Source organism: Stegastes partitus, unplaced genomic scaffold (assembly GCF_000690725.1).
Source record: "Stegastes partitus isolate 25-593 unplaced genomic scaffold, Stegastes_partitus-1.0.2 Scaffold259, whole genome shotgun sequence".
Classification (NCBI taxonomy): domain Eukaryota; kingdom Metazoa; phylum Chordata; class Actinopteri; family Pomacentridae; genus Stegastes; species Stegastes partitus.
This window is the reverse complement of record NW_007577990.1, coordinates 570030-595332: the sequence shown is the minus strand read 5'-3', so window position 1 is coordinate 595332 and position 25303 is coordinate 570030. Positions and strand designations below refer to the sequence as shown.

At 40.9% G+C, this 25303-nt stretch overlaps 2 protein-coding genes across 3 annotated transcripts in view; both read right to left on the bottom strand.

Annotated features, from left to right (window-relative positions):
- Positions 1-69: 69 nt before the first annotated feature.
- ice2 (interactor of little elongator complex ELL subunit 2) lies at positions 70-10012 on the bottom strand. The gene is made up of 15 exons (XM_008282144.1): positions 9908-10012; positions 7624-7725; positions 7137-7494; positions 6931-7050; positions 6705-6839; positions 6396-6512; positions 5967-6126; positions 4968-5146; positions 4097-4883; positions 3839-4008; positions 3597-3726; positions 2257-2341; positions 1976-2026; positions 1114-1357; positions 70-505 (listed from the first exon to the last, which is right to left on the bottom strand). Exons 1-15 carry the CDS (start codon positions 9919-9921, stop codon positions 374-376), a joined length of 2784 nt encoding a protein of 927 aa, XP_008280366.1. The 5' UTR covers positions 9922-10012; the 3' UTR covers positions 70-373.
- A 1487-nt stretch (positions 10013-11499) lies between these two features.
- The window catches only part of roraa (RAR-related orphan receptor A, paralog a), a 180636-nt gene continuing 166832 nt past the window's right edge, over positions 11500-25303 (bottom strand). For both annotated transcript variants that reach the window (XM_008282142.1, XM_008282143.1), the window contains 8 exons: positions 24604-24745; positions 22272-22667; positions 21520-21641; positions 21282-21414; positions 20178-20285; positions 19093-19203; positions 18772-18884; positions 11500-18357 (listed from right to left, as the gene is read on the bottom strand). In XM_008282142.1, the coding sequence (XP_008280364.1) occupies positions 18193-18357; positions 18772-18884; positions 19093-19203; positions 20178-20285; positions 21282-21414; positions 21520-21641; positions 22272-22667; positions 24604-24745 (1290 nt within the window). In that variant the 3' untranslated portion in view covers positions 11500-18192. The remainder of the gene's footprint in view (positions 18358-18771; positions 18885-19092; positions 19204-20177; positions 20286-21281; positions 21415-21519; positions 21642-22271; positions 22668-24603; positions 24746-25303) is intronic.

Below are 25303 nucleotides of genomic sequence, written 5' to 3'. Positions count from 1 at the left end.
CTCTGCGCCTTCGGGAGATTTTCAAGGTGGCGTCTAATCCTGACTTTGCACATTCCAGATGCTACAAACATCTGCATATTACAGACATACACCACACTCCTGAATGAACACTCAAAACTTTATTGTTGCTCCTGTTTTACAAAAAACATCACAAAATATACAAAATGTCTTTGAGCAAAACACAAACATAAAAAATGACAGATTCTATGCTGCAAAAGTGCTTCAGTATTCACATTCATATTTAAGGATATACTGTATTTCTGATGTGAAACCTAAAAGTTATGCCCTTTCCTTTCCAACACAGCTCCAGCTCCTCTGACTTAATCTGTGATATTAAATATGAACATAAAATTATCACATATGATGAAAGACTTTAAACAGACTTCTGAATTAGATTTTTTATATATTTGTTACGCCTGGCCGCACGTTTCTTTTTGTTTTTCTTTCCTTTTGCATTCAAGTTGTTCTTCTGTCCAGCTCCATGGTTGTTAGACTGGTGTGTTGTCTGAAAGGACAGAAGATAGCAAAAAAAAAAAGTGCCATCTGATTATTTATCAGGTTACAAACCAAGCATCATCATAAACTACACACTAAATCAATATTTTTGTTGTTTGTACTCTCAGAGGTGCAAACATCTGTGGCATGTGTTGATCTTGCTTGATTAAGAGTTATTTTCCTCTACTGGTTGACACCTTCAGAGACGTGTTAACATCTTCACTATGTGGGAATTGTAGACAGGCATCCAATGAATGTCTCAGAGTGTACACCAGTGAACTCAGCTCTGCAGAACCTGGTATGCTCGCTATTGTCCCTGTTGTTAGTTTTGGGCTGGCCAAGTATGCAGAAGTCCAAGGCCTCAGCTTGTCTGATAAGAAAATAGTCTCAAGTTTTCCTTTGACCAAAACTTAGCAGACGTGGCGCTTCGTTTACCGTGGCTTTTGGATAATCTCTGAGTTTATGTCTACGAAAGGTGTGGACTTCCTCGACATTAACCACACTTGCTTCCAACAACCTTTCATATCATGTCATTATCTGACCATCCATTGTTGTTGCACCTTTTTCACAGTTCCTTTTGTCAACACAGTAACAATGGGAACAAAAAGGAATACACACCTTTTGGAAGATTTTTGGTGGAAAGGTGCAGGGGGCCCGGCCGTGTTTCTTGTGGAAGGGAAGGACCTCGACTGGATTTACGGGTATCCAGGGCACTTGGCCGGAGGTTGGGGGTTGTGGAACGGAGCTGTGGACCTGCTGCAGGTTGTACGCCCCCCGACTCACTTTTCCATCAGCTGCCTTGTATATGGTCACAAATGGCTGCCCTGCTTGGTGCACAATCAGGTACTGTCCTTCTTCTAACCTACAAAACCAAACCGAGTCACTGAGGGTGTGTTCAAGTCAAAACCCACACACTGAAACATGTTGTAGCACTGCAAGCACTGCTTATTCCTCGGATGAATGATGACTGGAATGTAGGTAAAAAAGAGCCTTCCGACAGCTGAGGGTGACACATGTATTGTGTGTTGTTTGAGTAATCGATTGTGTAATTCTCCAACACAAACATGAAGGCAGACTAACGTCACACATTTCTCGCCCACGGCAGTCAGACTGAACTCTACGACGATTTCATCATCTTAAATACAGTGTGAAGAAACATGTTCTGCAACTACACAACAGAGTTTAAGGAAAAACCCTTCTCATAATTTTGAACTGTGCATTCAATCAATCCTCACATATATACACATGATTTTATAGTTTAAATACATGTTTCCATTAGGACCAATACATTTAAACCTGCAATATTAATGCAAACCTCATCTACAAAAACATTCTTTCTGCACAAATTATTTAATTGTGAACACTTTTACAACTTCATATATTTGCAATTGAAGGTTGAAGAGGGGGAATGAGGACAGGGAAGCTCAGCACTAATAATCTACAAACAAAACTAAGATGATTAACGTTCTCTACAGCTTACCCAGTTAGCTTTTTCAGTAGGTGGTGCAGTATATTCAGTGACTTGGAAGGCCTGTGGATGAAAAAGACATCACTGAGTTTCATTCTGTCTGCTTTGACTGGGATCTACATTTCAACAGCGACTAAGACGACAGAACCGGCGGTGATGAAAGCTGCGATTGATGAAAAAGGCCTGGATTATTGATTAACCGGCTGAATCTTAAAACGACAACCTCTAAATCATTCCGGAGGTGATCAGGTTATTCCTAATCATCTGCACATATGTGTTCTGACAACACTCACTTGAACCCACAGGAGATGTTCTGCTTCCAGTCGTCAGGCAGCTTTCGCTGGAGCGCCACTTTTGATGTGTGCGCATTGATGTGAGCTGCAGAGTCAAAGAGGGGAGGGTGAAACGCACACGGAAGGGAACAACAAGAGCTAGTGAGCGTGCACATCAAGGGCTTCACTTCATCATCCGTGCCATTCCTAGTGCTTAGTGCTAGTGCTTACAAAGTAATTAGTCTGTGGTGATTTGCCAGCATTGTTACAAGCTTGAGTGGGAGGTAAGAAAGCCTTGTTGGTCCTCTCTCTCTCTCTCTCCTTTTCCTGCCTCCCACTCCTGCTGGAACGGCCTGCTTGTTTCAACTGTGCCTTCCTTCAATTATGGGGTATTTCAGAGCCTGCAACCACAGCCGTAAATACACAATTGGGGAACGCCACATGATAAACCACATGACGAACAAGGAGTCACCAAGCAAAGAAGGAAGTCTTTATCAGCTTATTGCATAATATCATTAACCGGGAGATATGGCATATTTTTTTCATATAGATAAAATATTCTCACTGTTTTTGACTGTTCCTTTTCTTGTACTACTGTTGCCAACCTATCAGTTAGTCTGCTTTAAACTGACAGATTCTCTTTTTTAAAAATCCAGGGTCTCAGTGCCTGATACAGGGTCACACCCATTCTTGAGTTAAGCTGTGTTTATAGCCATGAAGCTATAGGAAACATTAAATAAGCTTCTTTAACTGCCAACGTGGACTTTATGTCAACTGTACAAACAGACTGTAAAGATGGATCTAGAAACTAACCTCTTTGACTGAAAAAGATGCTTTATGCTGGTAAGACGAAGCTATACATTACCAGACAACACCTACATAAGTCAACAATACAGTATACTCAGTGCAGGAAAAAAGGGGGAGTTTTCCCTGAATCTTGAGCTACAAGTAAGCAGACCATGGGCTTTAACAATATGTATCACGGGAATACAACCGAAAGCTCAAAACAGTATTTAGCTTAGCTCTGCACATGGCATCCTTTCTAATTCCCCACAATCACATGTGGCTGTAGCTATGGCAACAAAGTAAACTTAACATCTACACAGTCTGGGCAGGATAGTGAGTCATCTAACGACTATTCCATTGGTTTGTGGGAAGATCCGCCTTGTGGACTCTGCTTAACCCAGTGGGGGCAAAGAACAGAGAAAAATGCTTCTGTAAGCCCCATAAATAATACTTTGGCAATTTTTTTTTGGCACTTAAAGGCTAAAGGGCGACAAGTTTAGCCTCACATTTTGTGCAATTTAAAAAACAGAATTTATAAAGAGCAGGACTACAGAAAACACTGATAAAAGCTTTACCTATGTGGGGTGCTGTGCTGGAGTGGAGCAGGGTCTCTGTCCACAGCTGGCAGGCCTCACTGCTGGTTAGACACTCAACACCATAACTCAGTTGGTACTCCAGCTTAGGTAAGACGTACACTGGCACAAACTATAGGGGCAGAGCACAATGGACATGAGTAGCGCTGTTGCATACATCATTTCTATATGTTAATATATGAGATGAAACTAGAAAATCTGGAGCATATAATAAATTAAAATACCTTGTTTTGGTTGTTGCCTACTCTTCTTGTATGAGCCAGAGAAACGGAGCTGCGCACCATCAGTAACAAATCTTGCAGGCTGTAGAGCTTGTACAACACGTTGCCCTCTGCTGGAGCCTCGTAATCCTGTTCGTCCTCTGCACTGGCCTGCAGGTCTTGTGAAAGTATTTCTGAGTGGGGGGGCATAACACATTGTATGTTAATCAAGTCATACAGACACAACTTAAATCCTCAAAATGAAAAGCTTTTAACACGTACTTTTGTGCTCTGTTTTTATGTTGACAACTGACGGTTCGCGAGGAACCCCACAGGTCTCCTCATCCTCGTTCTGGTTTCTCTCCAAATATGAGGACACACAGGGTTTAACCAGGGATGTCGGATGAGAGGGAACCAAGGATCCAACACATCGGCTGGGTGACTCAGTGGAGCTTTTGGTTGTGTCGGTGGCAGACTTGAACATGGCTGTCTGCATGCGCAGAATCTCACCGAGCTGGTCCCCAACGACCTTTGTTCTTTTCGTTTGTGGCCTGCATCTTGCACCTTTATGAGGGGAAGATGGCTCCGACTTTACAGGTGCAGACTCAGAGGTGGGGTTTGCAGTAGTTTTTTTTGCAGGTGTTAATCCTGAAGACACAGAATCATCAATGACCAGCTTCTCATCATCTGAGTCTCCGGTAAAAGCCATGTCTTCATCAGTCTCTTGGGCAGAGTCCTGGCTCATTGGTTCAGTCTTTGGCACAGTGGTCTCACTCACTACTGGTTGAGCAGGTTCAGTTACAGAATCATCCATGTGGATCAAAGAGCTCTTCGTCTCCTGTTGTGAACTGCTGCTCGCACTCACAAGATGTTCACTCAACCTTTTAGTCTCATTTAAAAGCGGGTAACTTGAAGCATTTTTACTTTGTGCACATCCATCCTGCTCTTTCTCCACCTTCATCGAGGTTTTCGTGGCTGTTTTCTCTCCAAACGTCTCCAGGTCAGTGAGGTCGACCTCAAAGTCAAGACCATTGTCTTCAAAAGACACCAAATTTCTTTTGGAGCTCTCCTGATTTCAGTAAAGACAACAAATAACAATAAGACGATTTACATGATACCACATGAAGACCACATCTTTTGCAGGTCTACATACCGATGAAATCTGCTGCTCACTCGCAGGAAGCTCCGTCATTAAATGGAAGACATTTTTACTTCCGTTACTAATGATGGCGAGCTTCAGACTCTCCTCGTGGTAGATATGACTCCTCTCTCTCACTGTCATTTCAGTCTTCAGAAGAGGCGAATCTATGTACACAGCCTTCCTCTGACTACCTGTAAATATGACACAAAATAAATGACTATGTGAAACAGTACCACCATGAGGACGCTCAATATCAATACACAGTAGTGTGTGTCACACTTCTGTTCTGTTAGATATTGTATTTGTTCTATAAACATGATATATATATATAATTTTTTAAAGTTTCAACACTCAAGCAAAACCACTATATACACTGACAATATTAAACCATTAATTTATGGCAAGCTATAGCTAAAACTATTCATCTTATATTGGATGTATAAAGCCTTCTAATGTAAAATAAAACTTCAAGCATCATTTCTTTTGTCATATTTCACTAGTATTCAGCATTTTATTGCTAGAGCTGTCAATATTCAAATCTCTAAATCTATTTGGAACAAGTCTAAAATCAAACTGTAAACCAATACAAACAAAAACCATACTGCATGTTTCTGTTTTTACAAATGTCATCGTACTTCACATCACTGATTCTACTCTCTCTTCTGCTTTGGCATTGCTGTGGACTAATGAACCTGAGATCACTATCTAACAAAGCACACCTCTGATGTATTTAAATGTGGTTTTGTATAATAAGGAAGTTCTGTGTGTGCATCCCTCACAACAACATCTTTCATATCTATATACTAAAATAGGACAACAATTTGTGTCCCTTTTTGCCCTTAGCTGAAACTGAAAGACAACACAAGGGGCTGAGAAGAAAATAAACAGAAAAAACAAAGGCATGTATTGTCCTTCTAGTATTTTTACACACTGGAAGGAAATGTTAAATGGGCTTTAATTATGCTTATATTCCACTATGAAGGTTTGAATCGGCTTGTGAAAATGCTGTACCTTTTCCTGGGTTTAATTTTACCCACACAGGCAGTTCCCATTGTTCCGCAAAGTCAGGGCCGTTGTTGTTTAGCAGCGTGAACAAAGCATCTCTAGTCAGACAGACGTGAGGCTCATAACAGGCACACAGCTTCTCAGCATTCCCATCATTACTGATCGTCTGTAAAGAAAAATAACAATACGTCACACGACCACAACATCGATCAAATAAATACAAGCAGCTACAACTGTCCACAGCGCGGCGTGTGACACAATTAGCAGTGGTTTTGCTGAGCAAGACATGAACACCCTCTGGTGTCTTTTGCGAAAATTGCAAGAGCTGAAATAGAGTTACAATAGACCTGCGGCCATGAATCCCATTCTAGCAGTAAACCATCTCTGTGACTTACTTTATTGGAGCAATTAAAAAAAAGTGAGACGGTTGCTTACAGCGTGCATGTCCTTAGCTTTTTTAGCTGGAGGATTCTCTGATGAAACACTCTGATAATCCGATGCAAGCGGTGTATCAGCGGGCACTATTGTGTGGTCTGTAATAGTCACATCGCCCTGGAGAAATAAAAGGTACAAATATGCAAATAGAGGAAGTTAATCAACACCAAAAGACGGATTCTGCAATTCAACACTTAAAGTTAAAAGGGAGAAAAAAAAACTGGACAATGACACTTCTGAACAACTTAAGTATGTGAAATGATAATCCTACACTTGTCACAGTGGATCAACACTTCAAAAGCACACTACCATGGTCAGCAGCTGTTTTTCAAAGGTCAGATTTAGGCCTGGATTGAATGTCCCTCCTGTCAAACTGGTCATCTCCTGGATCTGGTAGAGCTCAGGAAGTGTTTTCATGCATTCTAAACAGTTCCTGAGGACCTCCTGAAAAACACATTTGGTCTCTGTGGTTTAATACTTAGAAACACAAACCACAAAGAGATGACAACAGGTTGGATCCTTGTAATATCAGTACCTCTGAATACTGCATGGCTCCCTGTGTTATGAAGTTGTAGTCGTCGGCACATAGTCTCGACACATCTTGCAGGTACCTCGTGAACTGCATCACTTCGTTGTTTACTCGTGTCTGTAAGTTCTGAAATATAAAAGCAGGTGATTTGCAAAAGCAATGCAACTAGAATGAGCAGGACTGAACGGACTTTAAGAAACAAATGCCAGTACCTGTGAAATGACCCTGGTTTGCTTACTCGTCAAAAAGTCAACATATGTCTTTTGTTCGTTGCTGGAAAGGCAGGACATACATGGGAAGGGCAGCCTGGGTTCAGGATAAGCAGCACTGGCTTTAGTCTTCTTCTGCTTCACTGTTTTTCTTGAGTTTTTGGCGTCCTTACACTCGTTTGTGCTTTCAGCAGCACTGTCTGCACATGCATCATCACTATCACAGCTGTCCCAACAGGACGCTTGGCTGCTGATGCAACTATTGTCTTTTAACTCTGCAGCTTCTTCTTTGGAAGGAGAGCAGGAGGCTTTCACAGCCCCGACATCACACTCCTGTTTTATGCTGGCATTCTCTTCAGGGCTTGGGAAAGGAGGGGAAAAAAAAGGTAAACAACCACATCAATTCAAAATTTGCTAGTTAGTCTTTGAACGAACAGTGAAAAAGCACCTTAACTGATGTATTACACGACATATTAATTAACCAACATACCTTTGGAGGAAGGCCCACAATTCTCTAATAGTGGGTGCGAGGGAATACTTGTCATAGAGATCTCTGGAAAAGAAAGGCGCTTCAGGGACTGGATCGTCCTCCCTTAAATTAAAAAGAGAAAGCAATGATATTAGAGAGCCTGTGTTGTTCACATATAGCTCTACTGGACACACCTTTGTATTGAGACAAACGTGAATTTTATTAAACACGCAAAATAGTGAGCTTAGCTGGTGTCTTCAAGTTGCTTTTGTGAAGAAGTGTACGTTATAAATTGTTGTACTTCTTGGATGGATGGTGTGGCTGCACTGTTTTGCCAAAGCATATCATACAGCACTAAGGTCTGTTTGAAGTGAAAGCAGTAAGTTTGACCAAAACTCCAAAAGTTTACTATAATAAAAAATAAAATTCCATTACAAGACTCATTATTATCTCTGTGTCTTGTTAGCATCAGTAACTCCACCTGACAATTAACAGCCATGAGGGCAACTAAAGAAAGAGCATGTGAAAAACACATTTTCCAAGCTAATTACCCAACATTCAATCTTCCAGACAGTATAATGTCACTTTGCTGTAATAATATCACAGATTAGTAAAGATTTCTACACATGTGGTCAGTATCACACATGACACTGTAAAGGTTATCACATAAAGACATTTTTAATAAATGAATAAAACAATAAATTATACTCTGAACATGATTTTACACTGGCTAAAGGCAAGCACACAGCTTTTTTTCGCATGCAATGTAAGCATTAACCCTTTATGGGGCAAGTGGCCATATCTGGTAACTTCCTTTGACGTTCAATATGTCCACCCTGTGCCTCTGCTTGAGCCCGAAGAATCATATGCACTTTGGTTTAGTTTTTATATTCGAGCCAATATCACAACCTTACGAAAAATGTCACTAAACAAATGTTCCAGGCGCTTTGTTACTGGTTTGCATTGAACTCCACTTTGATTTATTTAGTGAGATTAGTGCCAAAACCACTACCCCGAAAACAATGTTACTAAATGAACTTTCCCAGCACTTTATAAGTACTTTGTTACTGCTTGTGTAAGTATCATTACCTCAAACTAAAAAGCTTCTGAATAAATGTTTTTTGGCAGTTTGTTACTTTTTCTTTTATTTATTATAAATTCCCCTTTTTAAAAACCGTAGATGGGCAAGTTACAATATATGGTAACTTTATTAATCTTGATTTGCAACTTTTTTTAAGTCACGAAAGTAAAAATAACTTGAAATATCCATCAATAACACCCTCGGGTTGACATTTTCATTTTCCTAGTATTTCAAGGAGTGCCCTATAAAGGGTTAATGCCATTGCCAGTGCCTTGTTTTTAGCAGCTTATCATGGGTCATTTCTGATCAACTTAAACTAAAATAGTCGTCAATACTGTGTCAAACATAACAAAAATGCAATTTTTTATGCCTTGAAATAATACCAACTACATAGTTTTGTACAAAACATGAGTATAACGCTGTCCTTAATAATGTTTAGCGTTATGTTCACCTCTCAGCCAAATGAGATGAGTCATTTAAACCTTTTCAAACTGTAATTAAACTAAGCTCACACCGCCTAGTCGACCTGTAGAAACCCAAACAGAGCTGCCATGCTGACATGTGTCACAGCGCTACACAACATCAAGTCAGAGACAACACACACAACTTCCAGTTTCAGCCTTCAAAGTAAAACATAAAACGTCAGTCGGTTGTTGTGCTTCAGTGCATTGTCAAGTAAAGTCTGGCTCACAAAAATCGCAAATATACACATACCAGTGCTTTGTTGGCGTAAAACCGTCTTGAAAAATATAATACACTGTCTAGTAAACAACGACAGTTCACCTATTCCCGATACATTAATGAAACGGCTTGAAAAGTAACGCTAATTATTTAACATCCCCGATTGTGTCGAGCTTTGCTTTCTTAACTTCCGGTTAGCATCCCGACTCATTAGCGTAGCTTGACTGCTAGCTAGCTACGGTTCAGTTAGCCTGGTGGAGCCTCGTTTGGACTCTCTCGGTTTCGACTGAAAGTACAACAGCAAAGGTGAACGAATAGTAACTACTCTACAGAAGCAACCTAATGTGAATCACTGTCCAGTTAAATTCACTGTTACTGTATAAGTAGTTAACGTTTGATTAGCATAGCTAGCTGTTAGCCACAACACAGCTGAGTGAGCTGGAGTCGGACTCTTGTTTGCTAACATTAGCCAACCCAAAGTTAATGCAGCGACGCCACTTCGTTGAATGGAAATACAATTATAGAAAAGTAATTGTCCCTTACCACACCAGCTCCATTCTTGTCACTTGTTGTCCGTGGAGATGACAGAATATAAACTACCGGCTACATGGTTGTTTATGTCAGTTACCATGTGTGTTACTTAGCAAACAAACGTTGGTTCAGCGACACTCTTCGTCTGCTGATGTTATGCCGACATTTGTGTACATTACTGCCCCCCTCTGGATAGTCACGATAATCGATTTTATGGTGTATTTAGTCCATGAATAACATAATCCTCCTTTGCACCTTTGGTTTAGTGATCTCTAAGTCTTTCTCTAAATAGGCTCAATATTTCTTTTTACTCAAGAATATGGGAGACCCTTATCTAAGAGGGTTTCTGCTCCAAACAAACGATCCCCAGTGCAGTATAGCTGAACGGTCCTTATTCTAGCCCAGGGAGCCTGAGCTGCCCATTTCTGCTGCAGCTATTCTCTCCCCTCACGGACTCGAACCTAATTAAGACCACAGTCTGCAGCCCTGTCTCTAAAATTAAAATAATCCCATGCACTGTCCTCAGCTGCACTCTGTGAAATCAGACTAAATCTGGAGATCTCCAGTGCAGACACTTATAGGCGCACCTACCTGGATCTTTTGCATTTTGTGCTCTACATGGTGCTCGTATCCACATTGATCTCAGGCATTAACCTTAGAGTACATACACTATTGTAGCAGTGAGGTCCATAAATATGTAACTGAAATCTAAACCTCTAAAACGAAAAGCAATCAGAGCATTATATGGACACAAATAGCTCAAAACCTTCTATTGGTTTTGCTTAAAAAAAAATCTTTTTGCAGGAAGTTAATGATAAAATTATGACAAATGTACACATATTTTAAGGATGTGACACAGATGGGTATATAAAGAATAAATGATCTAAAATTCATGCATATTATTCCACAGCTTTATCACGTTGCAGTTCATAATACTTCATCAAAATCGCACATTTATTAAAGGGAAAAATTAGATGAAAAATTCATTTTCCTTGCAGGGAAATTGAGTCATCCATTAAAATAACAGACATTTTTAGCTTAAAGCTTAGAACCTACAGAAGCTGTTATTAGGAATTTGTGGAGGAAATGCTGAGAATGATCTTTTAAGAGACGTCATCAAACTAGCTTCTGATCTTTAAGTTGCCAAAGATTCCACATCAGTGCTGCACATTGTTAGATTGACTCTGTTTTGAGGGAATACGTTTGATTTTTTGACACAAATTTCAATGGATCATTCTTGTTACAAGCACATTAATATCTGAATGTACATTTATATATGCAACTGGTATGTTTGTTCTTCTTTTTAGTGTCTGATGAAAAGAAATCGATATCGTTCTTTAGATTTTCATTGCGAGGTGCAAATATTTACACACAAGCATTGACCTAGTTTACATTCTCTGCTCAAACATATGGAAGTTTCCATTGAGGCGAGGCCATCAACTCTGATTAAATGTTGTAGCACTAATTAGGACACTTAGCCCTGATTAAGTTGCTGCTGCCGAAAAGTATACTACTTGTTTCATTCCGCTTAAGTGAGTGAGAGTGAGCCGGAGAGAGAGAGACAGAACACAGAGACAGATAATCAATCAGGAAAAGAAAGCCCATTACAAGCGGTAAATTTTATTATGGGATAACAGCACATAAAGCACATCTAAAATCGATGTGTCCAATGCACTTTTAATAAAGGTAATATTAAAGGTACAGTTTCTAAGTACAATATAACAACATTCATATTAGAATGAAAAGTATTTAAAAGACAACATTAAATTTCTTATTTTTCTTTACAGCTGTATTTACAAAATGAATCAAAATACTTATTTTCATATTTAAGAATCAGACAAGAAGGAGCAAAACTACGTTTGTGAATAGACTACCTGCTAAAGAGAGTTCAAAAGAGCTGGATAAAAAGGTACATGATCATCTGTCCCCATTTAACATCAGTAGCAAACGTGTGACTTAGAAATTTGTGACAACCACACACTAGTTTCGGCTTTCCCATAATTTGTACTGCTTTTTGCATGGAAAAAAAAAGAATCCACCCCTGCTCCACCCACCCTTCATGTTACCCCAACAGACTGAGGGCACATTGAACACAGAACATTAAGGAAATCCAGATGTGTTGTATGCCTGTTTTACAAACACATACAAATACTTAATATACAATGCATTAGTAAATTTTCTGTTTCTCAGTGAAATAAAAAAAGTCAACACAAACAGAAAATGACAAAAAAATCTGGATTTTCTGTTTGTTTTTGCTTGATCGGAAAAGAAAAATGTGCAGGTGAACGCTTCCGTAATATTATCCACGAGCATTTATTGACCGTTCGAGATCAACATGAAACAAACAAATGAAACAAGGTGAGGGGTGACATGTACACTCTAAACGGACCGGCTATACATTGAAACCCTTCAACATCAGCGCATCAACCCACGTGAAAAATGATCAACAACACATGAAGAAAGAATCTGAAAAAACAGTTTTTTAAGCAATGTGAGAGTGAGAAATTCATCCTCATGTACAAAATACATTGTCACTTCAGTACACGTCTGGAAAAAACCACAAAAAAAGACAATCAAAACCATGTATGCATTTTGTTACACCGAGAGGCACTCAGTGTGATACGTTGTGTATTATTGCAAGCATATTCTTACTGATATTTGCTACAGAGTAGAGAGAAAAAGGTCAACTTTGTCTTCAAATGGCAATCCTTTCATGTACATTTTTAACACTTCATGTGGTGCAAAAAGGTTTATGCCACTGGTCTGAAGAAACCACTGCTTCAGGATAGTCTAAAATGGGGAATAACAAAAGCATACCGAGGCTCTGTTTATTAAAATCAAAGCACCGCTTCCCTGCATCAGGTGAAGGACAATGCAGACACAGGAGGTAAATAGTTAGTATCTTAAAACCTGACAAACTATAGCCTCAGTGAGTGGTTTGTTTCTTTTTTTTTACAATCAGACAAAGAAAAAACACAATACTGCTGTTTCAGTTTTGAATATTATAATTTTTCCACAAACCAGAAAAGCAACCTTAAATAGCTTGTTAATTAGCAGATACTAGCTTTGCTATAAGTCAGAAGGAAATAAGTGCCTTAGTCCCAGGACTAGCACACTGATACAGGTGCCTGCTGGGTAATTTTACCACTATCATTTTCATTATCATTATTATTTATTGAGTCCTAATATCAATAATACATTAATATGCAATGAAATGAATGAACTAATAGGGCGGCCAGGCTTAGGAATCAATACTTGGTTCACAAAATTAACTTACCTAGCACCACACATCAGGGCAACACAAAATTAATGTCAGCACACCCTATCTCTATCAAACTAATCCTAAAGAAGGGAAGCAAAGTAGAAACAGTTTTTTTTATCGTACAATAGGATGTAATTGATAAACAGATAAATATTTTCACTGGGTAGGCCTTAGTAGCAGTATTTTCCTCTTACCTATACAGACAGAAGTTACAACGCTACCTTTATACATGTGATCAATAATAATATTAAATATGGTGAATAAACAGCCGAGAATGAGGGAGAGAGTGAGAAAATAAGATATACAGCATACAGGCCATGTCGAGTTCTTAGTTCTCCACCTGGGAACAGAACTGGTCAAATATACAGATGAAACATAAAAACGTCCACAAAATCAACACAAAAATAAAACAAAACAAAAAAAACCAAAATAGTGATAAATAAGAGGTGTATTTACATGCAGATGTTCAAAGACTATTATGCACAAAAGAATGAAAAATAATACACAGACATATATTATTGCTTGACATTCGATTATGGCTAAAAGTTGCTTTTTCATTTTTTCATTTTTTTAAAACTATATTCTTAAATGTCATTTTTAATCATAAATTCTTATCAACCTGTGCTTTGGAAAAATGAGTTTTTTGTTAAAAATGTGATGACTGACTCATAATTATGGGGCGACACACCGGCAACTTTAAGCGTGACATAACACTGATCTTCACAATTTACGGTCAAGGAGACTCATTTTCACAATTTACAGTCCAGAATCGATTTCAGCTCATCGCAGCTCAGGCTGTAGCCACATTCTGGCCGAACTGATAACAAAGCACGTTTTCACTGCGAGGCCGGTCGCTGTTGCCTCGCAGCGCTTCCTTGCAGACCGATGAATTGTAGAAGGCATTATGTCATGCTTTTAAAAAACCTACACCTATTATGGATGGATCAAGCTCAGCATTTCCAAGACCATTTTTCTTTTTTTTCTTCTTCTTCTGCTTTCAAAAAGTCGAAAATAAAAAATCAAAACCTCCTCGTCCACATAACCCTGTTCCTCTGAAATTATTAAAGCCTTGTCTGGGGTTTATTTTATTCACACACTGTGAGAACAAACACATACACGCACGCGCACACACACTATTGCTTTGTACAAACAGACAACAGAGCAGAGACAGAAGGACCAGCACATTTTACTGTATACTATACACTGATTGAATAGCACACGTAGCATAAGAACCCCCTACTTAAACAGGGATTTCTCAAATACAGAAGGACATCACTTTTCAGGCCTGTGTGAAGGCGAAGTTTATAGTTAGACACAAGTTTCCATGTGTTTGGTGACCATTTTCTGCTATCCTGCCACTATTGCAACCATACCAGTACATAAGAGGATGGAAATAGAGTGATGGGGCTTTATTATTACTTTTTTTGTTATAGACTGAGAGTAAACATTAGAAATTGGAGTCAGCTGTATGAATAAAGTCAATTCAAAAAAAGGATGATGACTGCACTGTAGAGACCCGTAATTGTAACACAAGGCATATTGCTTGCTATATATTGTAGAACACATTACAAGCCACTCAACTATTTAGACTTGAATGAAAACACATTTTCACTTTTATGAGAAAAGAACCCTTTTGGTGGTAGACCTTAGCTGACCATATTTGACAAAAAATACTGAATTGCTCATGTGACCATCAAGTAATATTACAACATCCTAAGAAAACAAAGGATAATTTCAAGAAAACAAAACAAAAAAAAAAATGCAAATAATTAACAGGAAATTAGCCAAATATCCATTTCTTCATTATTTTCTGAACAGTTAAGTGCTGCTCTAGGTGTTCAGTGTGCTATGCCAAAAAAAGTTCAGCCAAGCTCCTCTCATCAATTTTTTTTTTTTCCTTCTTTTTTTTTTGTACAAGATCTCGTAAATTGACAAAAGAGCTAATCAAATGCTCTGCAACTCCAGAGGAAAGCGAGCTGTTTCTTCGGTCTACCTGTTACCTCCCTGAGCGTTCACACCTCATCCTCTTCGCTGCTCTTGCCGGGCCGTTGGGCCTCTCAACCTGGATTGTCTAGCAGTGTTCCAGACTGGGTTTCTTTTGCTTTTGAGACTGAGGTTTACTTGTCGTAGAGGGCTTGTGCATATCCAAATAGCATTGGATCATAACAGAGATTATTACTCAGGTACAGCATATCTACTACAACCCAAACACAACAGATTTAGTATTGCATAAGAATATTTGGTTTTCTAACAAAGAGGGTTATCATTTGTAAAGACCCTGATGACACCATTTTATAACCAAAATTGATTTTCGTGTGACAGAAATATGCTGCGTACTGAAAAACTGCAGTTTGTAAAAGTGATGGGGTTTTTTTTCTCTTTTTTTTTTTAACAAATGAGATTTTTTTTTAAAACTTGACTTGGCTGGAGGCCCCTTATGGACGTTGGTAATGTGTAAAATTCGGAACAACTCAGTGATGAATTTTCAAATCTGTAATTTCAACCACTTCCCATGGAACATCCCTGAACAAAAAAAAAAAAAAACTAAATTAAAAGCTAATGAGTAAAAACAAATGTCCTCTCAAACAGAAAGCACAAAAGAAACTCTTCCCTGAGGGGTGACAGCACAAGGCATTAACGCCTCGCGCAAATTGCACGGCAGAGGAATGATAGTGTGCAAACACAAAACAAAAGACAAACAACTGGATTTTATGTTACAGTCGGTGACAGATGTGTTAACATGCTTTGTTGGGTTTCTAAAGGGATAACACTTTTTTTCTTTTTTTTTTCTTTTGTTTTGCTCTTTTTTTTTTTTCTTCCTCCAAAGATATTTCTAGAAGCCGCTACTGAGATTGCTGGAATGTCTTAGGAATCCATTCTACATTATAGACGAGTAGACTGGAAAGCGGAAGCAACGACTACTGTTTGGCACATCCAGGGTTTTTTTTTTCTACCACTTTTACTACCACACTGACAAGAAAGACACACTCAACAAAACAGAAGCACAACAACAAAGCATTCTGAAAATAGCACTTGTCCTACCATTTTTATGTTTCTCCCCTAATCATACAAACAACAGCTAGTCTAATTATTGCAGGAATATAGTTAAGTGCTACCTGACATCTTTTTCTCTCCCTCGTTCTCTTTCATGAGTTTATTAACCAAAACAAGTTACAAAAATAGAAGCTTTACTACCAGACAAGGCTTTGAATATTCACTTTCCCTTCACTGTTTTCTTCTGTGTCCTGTTAACGGCGTCGCTGGGCCGAGGCTGCGGTGAGAAGGCAGAGAATAGTCACTCTTAAACAGCAGAAAAACGCTCAAAAAAACGCTTCGACAGAGGCTCATAAATGTGCTTTTAGGTTAAACCCCGGAGCTCTGTCGGTAAACTTGCTTGCCGTATCTTTATCTTCCACTAGATGGAACAATTGGATTACAGTCTGTGCGTGCGGTTTTTTCCAGTCCGACCACATGGCTATTCAGTGTTGATTTGTGCGACCTGGATGCTTCATTTCTTTATGTCCTCTCGAAACCTTTAAATGACGAGTTTTCACATTAAAACGAAATATTTCGAACAAAACAATTAAGAATATGAAAGTGTTGCAAATGTTCCGTGACAGTATACCTCAGATTTCTTGAAAAAAAAAACAAAAAAAAAAATGTTCAAACAAATGCCGTGACATCCAGGTGTGTTCAGAACAAAGTAACATCACTACAGGGTTTGTTTGCTGTTACTTTGTGTGTGCATGCTTGCTAAGGGGAGCATCAGAGCTACATTTTTGACAGGTGTCACGCTGGCAGTCGTTGAGGAAAAAACAAGGTGACGGAGTGTCTTTTAATTTGCCTTCTCATCCACGCCTCTCAGTTCACCAACCAGCGGCCACGCCAGCCCCCCTCCTAACAGACATCCCGAACACTTCCAGACCAGTATCATCTGCAGCTCCCAGGACTACCCTCCGTGACCATGATTCAACTTGTATTTCTTGTGCACATGCAACACATCACTAGGTAAATATACAAGTCTTAAATTAAAGAAAGGTGTAAATAAAAGTGCCTTATCAATTCAACAATTAAGAATGGTCTAACTACTAATATCATACATGTTATTTAAAATAGATTCTATAAACATTACTTTTTTCTGTATAGTAAGTACTTATGACCATATACCCTGTAGTACATTATAAAACAGGTGGAATGGACCCTTTTCATTGTGTTGGTGCCCTGTGCTTCTCCAGGGCACCTGTCCAGAGAAGGATTAATAGCAGATGGCCTTACATGATTTCACTATGCAACAATGGTGGATGGAGTCTTTGACAGCTAAAATCATTGCGTTTTCATTAGAATTACCAGAATTCTAGGTTTCTTTTTTTTTTTTTTTCCTCTTTTAAACGATTGTCCATAGAGAGGTGCCGATTGCATCACCATGCCAATGGAACCTCCCTCAAAGTTGCTGTGAGTTTTCATTCCAAGCACTGTGTCCAGAAGATACGACGGAAAACAAGAGAGAAAAAAAAAATGGCTGAACTTGACCAAAATGTGCGCATTTGCCAGTTATTTGTTGTGTTTTGGCGCTACGGTGCATTAAAATGAAAACACCAAGACTGTAGAAGGGGGTGTCATCTGGAAAATAATACTGATTCGTTTTAGGGATATTTTTTCCAAAAGTGTCTTATTGATTGTTTGCATGATTTTAAGTGAAACAGAGAAATCAGAGATACTGGTGAAAATGAACGGAGGGAGCTCCTCGTTAGAAAAGCGCATAAGAGGGTCAAGTTCAACCAAACAGAAATTATTTGTTCCTATCTCCTCTTCATGTCCCGTGGGGTGTCGGGTCCCACATGTCTTCCAAAGAGAACTAAATTCAATATAGTAAACCTTGACAATCAACTCCCTAAGCCCTCCCCTCCAATGTAAAAGAAGAAGTTGAACAGCGTGCCATCTGTCCGCTCTGGTTTGTGCAGGGCACCAGTAAAGTGTCTCAGATTCCTCCTCCACATTCCCCTACGGTGGGCACACTGGCACCTGGCGGGGGCTGCTACCCGTCAACGGGCATGGACTGCTCAAAGTCTGATCCAAACAGCTCCTTGTATAAGGGGGGGAAGTGGGCACGCACAATGTCTGGGTATATTGCTTTGAAAGCTGTAAGCTTCTCTGTATGCCTACTGCACAGCGCTCGCAGTGTCGACACTTTGCATATCAACTGTGGAGAGAGAGGAGACAGGCTGTTTAGATTCACAGGGAGGCAAGGACATGGAGCAATGGTAGTGAAAAACATTCCTCCCTACAGTGTATTCCGTCTCACACAGGGGCAAACAGACTTGTAAATATTGAGACAAGCACTCAGGCACGAGGAAAAAGTTGACACTTTATATTAAGGAGCTGGTACAATTGATAAATTGCCACTTCTCTGCTGATAAAAAGGCATTTCATGTCGCATTATAAATGTTTACCCTGAAATCTCGGTTCATTTAATCTAATACAATAAAAATGGTTTATGGCCTGTGGATAAAGATCCTAAACAGTGGGAGATTACGCCGCTACAAGAGCAGAGCATGCTTAGCAGACAGCCACTTTCAGGGATAATGGATGGAGTGTGTACTGCAGAGCACTGTACCTTTGTAAGAATACCATCCTCTCTGTGGTTCTTTTGCAGGACGTGCTGGAGGGCCAGTTGGATCTTCTGCTGGAGTTTCTCCACCTTCACCTTCTCCTGGAGCCAAGACCGGTCTGGAAGGTAAATTATCGCACACTTTTTATTACTGTAAACCGCATGTAAGCCCCTTAAGAGTCAACGTGGCTCATGTGAAAAGTAAGGCTGCAGAGCGGGTAACGTGAGAGGTATCAATTGTTAGTGAAAAACAGGAGGGCAACAGTGTTCATTGTTGTGGTGAATGTATGTCTGTCTTTTTTTCTTTGCACTGTGAGTGACACCTACCAGCAGACATCAACACAAAGGCGGAGAACAGGGCGATCTCATCCTCAGACAGGTGCATAGAACACAAGTTTTTCCCAAACTCGAAGACGGAGCTGATCAAGTCGTCACAGCCTGCCACAGCAAAGGACAGAGAGAGGGGGCTTAGGATGAGGAAGACCAAAGAACAACATTCACTCTTGATCTTTATTGGGAGAGAGGCACACAGGGAGGGGAGAGGAAGGGGAAGGAATGAAAAAGAGCGGCATGCTGACAGCACATGGGAGCGTCTTAAGCAGAACAGGCAATGCTTTTACTGAGTTTTGCCTCCCAGACGAGTCACTTTTGGCAGTTGGGTGGTGTTATGCAAGCCAAAATGAGGTCACTATTGAGGCTTTTAGTTAAATCAATTATCGGAGATAGAGAGAGACAGGCGGATGCCACCGCGGCTCGGGAAGCCCATCACTCTGCCTCCCCCGCCACGGACCCCTCTGTGTGGAACTCACAGGACACTGGGACGAATACACAAGCTCACTCACACACAAACACAGTGTTGGGGAATGGTAAACTCACACTAAGAAACATATTTCTGGATTTTTTACTGCCACTATGGGACACATTTACATTTTTTTTTTTTCCCCGTCAGAAGGTAGTTGGAAATGCAAGAAAATCCATGGTGGAAAATCTTAGTAATATCGTGGCAGTCAAACACGAATGCTATTTGCTTTCGCCTGAGATGTTTTATGTCAGACTATCAATGATAGTTTTGATAGCACTCTCCCTAAAGACACTCCGTCTGGCTTTATTTATTCCACAGTTACAGGAGCCATATGCAGCAGAGCCTCACTAGCATCTCTGTTCTACCATAAATAACTGCTGAAGAGACAGCAATGCCAGGTGAGGAAGGGATGAGTGCTCAGTGTTTGCTTCTAGGCGTTCAGCATTGTGCAGAACACAACAGCAGACTCTAATTTTGGCTGTTACACCAAGGAAGGGAGTAAGACACTGTAAGAAGCACACACACACAAACACGGCAGCTCACAAACGCACACACATGCACACTCATTCAAATGCGCGCACGCACACACACTTATATCCACTTCACTTACCTAATGACTTGAACACATCAGGTCCGGCATATTTTCCATCAAAATAGACTGTGTTGTTTTGCGAGTCAAAGGCACGGCACATTCTGACAAACACAACTTCCAAAGAGCCTGTGGAGACAGACAGGAACAAGATGCTGAATCTGAGCTTTGTTTCTTTCTCTTTTTTTTCCTCCTTTCTCCCTCACAGTTACACATCAGTCAGGGGTGCAAAACACATGATTGTGCTTTGTGCTAATCTTCAACAATATGAGTAACACAACCACTTTGAAATAAAGAAGCCTGCCGTCAGAGGAAAAAAAAAAAATAAAAAAATCTCCTCTGCAGATGAAAATATCATCGACAGAAGGCTATTCTTCCATAATAACATGCCAGATAAAAATTGTGCTTCATTCAGTAGTGACAGTGCTTATTCATTCAACCTTTATTTAGCTAGATAGGTATTTATTATATCCTACAATTTGTACCACTCTGTGGGAGTGGATAAGTGGATCAAGAAAATGCAACAGAAGCCACTATTGCCTCTAAGGGAGATGCTACTGTTTTAAAATGTCATGTCTGACAAGGAATCTCAGTCTTTATTTCATTATTCACATTGGTTGTGCTAATGTACAAAAAAAAAAAAAGAAAAACCCTGGGAAAGACCCAGGAGACGTGCTTGTTGGCTGCATGTGAAGTATGTGTGTGTCTGTGTGTTTGAGCTTTAGTATTTGTGCATAAATATAGGTGACAGTGTGCAAAGAGCCGTGGCAGAGGTATACATACTAATCTATCTGTACATCTTCATGAGAGCGGTTTGAATAGACATCACTGGTGTCTGGGACATGAGAGGCAGCCGACATGATGGGTATTATCTGAGCTCAGGAACACATGACTTATCTAATGCTGTGTCCGTCTCTGCTACGTATGTAATGAACAGAGGAAAACAGTGAGAGACAGAGAGGGGAAACGGGCGGGGTGGGGTCTCCTCTCTGTGACACTGTCTGTGCGTGTGAAGAAGAGGGCTTTGTGCAGTCAGGTCAGCTACGCCCTTGTGACAATGCCAGAGGGGGGTGGTAGTGGTGGGTGAGTTTGACGGCAGCAGGCCATGTTGACAGGCTGTCATACCTGCTTTCAGCAGCACTATCTGATCGTTCTGACACAGCTCCATGAAGCCGTCGATGCGCTTGGCAAACTCCACCACATACTGAATGGCCTCTGTTATTTTGATAGCACACAGCTGCCACATGACTTCCCGGGGCTAAGAACAGATAGGACAGAGAATGGGTTATCTGCTTTAAAACAATGGTTTTGATTACTGTAACTGCTGTAGAGGCCGAGACAGGCCCAGTAGTGGTCAGGCTACCTTGTTCTGGTAGCTCTCCACCTCCTCTTGAAGGAAAGCCTGCCAGGTCATCTGCTGCAACTCCTCTCGCAGATACTGACATGTCTCCATGTGTGACTTAGAGATGTTCTGGGCCAGGTGCTCTGAAATACAACCATCGTCAAAAACCCAAAAGATCACAGCTGAGATCTGAATGTTACTCACAAGGCTATGTGAAAGTGAAGACCTCACTGATGAAATATGCCACAGGAAAAGAAGATTTATTTACTGAGCTTTCATGAAGGAGGAGAGGCGGATACGCGTGGGCTTTTTTGACTGGGAAAAGGCTTGTTGACATTTCCTTTTACTGCCTGCAGGAAGCTCATAGCTTAAGGTTGAGGCAAAGCCAATCTAGTTATGACACAAATGCATGGAAAGGAGGAGGGGCGCCACGTTACTCACTGAAACAAAGGTCACATTTTCTCTGAGAGAAATATTGAGTATAAAAATTTAAATGGTTTTGAAAACACATCTGTTAAAAGGAGTTCCTAGGCACAGGGGAGCCTAAAAAAATGATTTCCCCAGACGCCTGCCCTGCTGGATCCTGATTGGCCCTAATTAATGGAAACTAATTACAAAAAAGAGGCTCTTTTAATGAGTGTTGGAGATGAGTCTCCAACCTCCTGCTATTTTAAGCAACCTTTGTGTCGTTTGCCCCACGGTTGAGTTGTTCTCCCCCCTCCTCCATTTTGCTGTCTCTCCTTTTGCCTCTCCCTCTCTTTCCTGCTCCTTACCTAGTTCAGCCATGGACACGGTGGGGGAGGTTTCTCCGTTGGTGAAGGAGCAGTAAGGGAAGAAGCCAGAGCCCGGGGCAAAGTCGCAGATGGGCTCCGGCTTGATGCCGTTGATGTCCAGGCCTGACTGGTCAGGAGATGGCTGGATGTCCAGGTAGAAGCTGCTGACCGCCGAGTCTGGTTTGCTGCCATCAGGGGTATGACCGTCCATGTAGCCGCTGAGGTCATCATGGAGCTCTGTGAGGCCATTGGCTGAGAGGCCATAGCTAGGTGTGAGCGGCTCCGCCTCTCCAGGCTGCTGTTGGTGGTCACGTTGCTGCTGCTGCAGCCGGTGCTTCTGGACCTCAGCGTACAGGCTGTCTCGCTGCTTCTTCGACATGCGGCCGAACTTCACTGCTGCAAATAGCAAAATGAAACAAGTGTCAGGCAACAGATCCAGAAGCTTCAATGCACAAGTTCAATAAATTACCAAAAAGAATTACTTTATTGTATTTCTGATCCTTTTTGTACACATCAGTTTTGGTAACATCCATGTTACTGACTGATTTAGCTAATTCTCCCACTGAGCCTTAAAACGTATGCTACATTAAGTCCACCAATAATTTCACTGGCAGGGTTATGTGTGCACAGATGATTTCTCCTGTTTCCTCAGTTTCAAAAGAACTTGTTCAATATGTTCAAAAACCTACATGACGTGGTATTTTTTATTACCCAGTCTTCACCAACCCTCATCCCATTGCACAGGAAATACCTGTGTACCTGCTCTGACCACAAATGGATTTATCTCACACTATTGACTTATTCTTTTGGGGAAAAAAAAAAAATCAATCTAGAGACGAAACAGATTGTAAGGAACCACATTTAGAAGCTTTTTGCCAATTTGTGCCTTCCACTGACGCAGCATGTTCTAACCACACTCTAATCTATGTTAAAGTCACATGTTGGCGTCAGACCAGAAGACACGTGCTTTAGCATTGTACTCAACAAGACTGATGCACAGGACAGCAACTCGGGGAGTGATGTACTCTCATAGCAGATAACAAAAAAAGCAAATCTTCAGGAGGGATCAGAGATTATTACAAGAACGAACAGCTTCATAAGTGCAGAGACACAGTGGTAACAAACGGCTTATCAGCCACTCGAACATGAGACAGGCGAAGTTGCTGCCTCCTGTTTCAAGGTTTCCAGACTAAACAGTAGCGCTGAGAATGAGACTCCTTGGCCGGTGTTCTGGGGGCCTGGCAGTAAGTCAGCCGGTCACAGTGTGTGTGTACATGTGTGCATGTGTTTGTCTATGCACGGTGGAAAGTGAGTGGAGCGACACAGAGGAGAGTGCGGGCAGATGGGCTCTGGTGTGTTCAGTGAAGGTAAGAGTCACCTTCGTCTGTCCTGAGTGTGTGTGTGTGTACATGTGTGTGTCTGCGTGTGTATGTGAAAGTGAGAATGTGTATTGCACACCAAGTGCTAATGTACTTCTGTGTTCATTCACGTTCATGAATATGAATGAACGTGTATATGAAGATGTGCCAGTCTCCGTGCATGCATGTTCAGGTTCTCACTTGCCTGTATGCATTCCTCAGAGCATCTTACTAAAAAAAAATATCATAGCTCTGCTGTGTTCTGATAGAATCTCCTCAGCCCAGTCTAGTCTGGACCAGCCTGACACAGCAGGAGCCTTCTTGTACACATCCCCACCTGTGTGCTCCCATTACTGCGTCTCAGCTGCAGCAGCACTAATGACAACCTCTAACAACCTCCTATTTCATCAAGCCCAGTTTCTATCACAGCAACAAATTAGGCCCACAGACAAAAGCACTCACCTACTAGTGGAAGACAGGGAACATGGATTGACATCTTAGCATGCGTTCAAGTCAGATTTATTTATTTTTTTCCAGAAACGTCCTTTGTGTCCGTTTGAGAATAATGACACCTCATCACTGTCTGTCTGTGTGTTTTCTTTGTCTCTGCAGCAACAATTCAATATACAATTACCAAAAGATTGAGATAAATTAGCCTAACTCTCAAATTAACTCCCAAAATAAACATTTCTGGATTGCCACTTGCAATAAAAAACAAGCACTAAATACACACTGTCGTTAGCTTGACGTCGACGGTGTAATATTTTGATTTCGACGAGGTGAATTCTTTTCTCTCTTGCCCACCTTCACAGGGAGGTCAGTCTCCATCCCTGTAGCATCGATCCAAAGGTACTTCAACAGAGCAGATTCTTGCCCACACAGGGGCCTGAACCTGGGCTCTTCACCTCTCTATAATCACCACGCCACCCTGCTGCAGCCACCCACCTGTTTCTCCTCTTCCATAAAGCACTTACCATCTCGTGACATGCCCACTGCCAGGCACTTCTGCAGCCGGCAGTGCTGGCAGCGGTTGCGGCTGGTGCGGTCGATCAAGCAGTTCTTCTGACGGGGGCACGAGTAAGCTGCATTGCTCTGCTGACTCCTCCTGAAGAAGCCCTGCACAGGGAAAAGGGGGGGCACGGAAACACCTGAGGTTACTGGATGAACCTCTGTGGGTGGAAATGTGTTCTGGGAGCGAAGGATCCATTTATGTCTTCATTGTGTTTTAGCGCTGAAAAAATGTATTACCGGTTATAGTAATTTATTGTATTCCTAGTGGTGATGTTTTTATCTTACTGCTGCTAAACTGATTTATAATAATACTGCTGTGGCCATTTTTTCCCTGACTGTTCCGCTGTAATAGCTGGCATTTAAAGAGCGCTGTACTTTACAAGTGTGTACAGCATGAGAGCAGTGTGTTTGGGTAGGAATGATAACAGTGGATGGTATTTTTCTTCAGTGGGGTTATTAGTGTTGATTAACGCGGCACCGGCATGTGCAGTGCTAAAGGACTGCGAATGCACACCGACTGGATTCCTCATCCTTTGACTTAATGAATTGATTCCAGCACATCATTAACATGCCCCACTCTACTGCTCCATACACATATGTCTTAATTAGCTGCTCATTGGCTGTTTAATTACAAGAAAACAGCTGACAGCTGCCAAGTTGCTT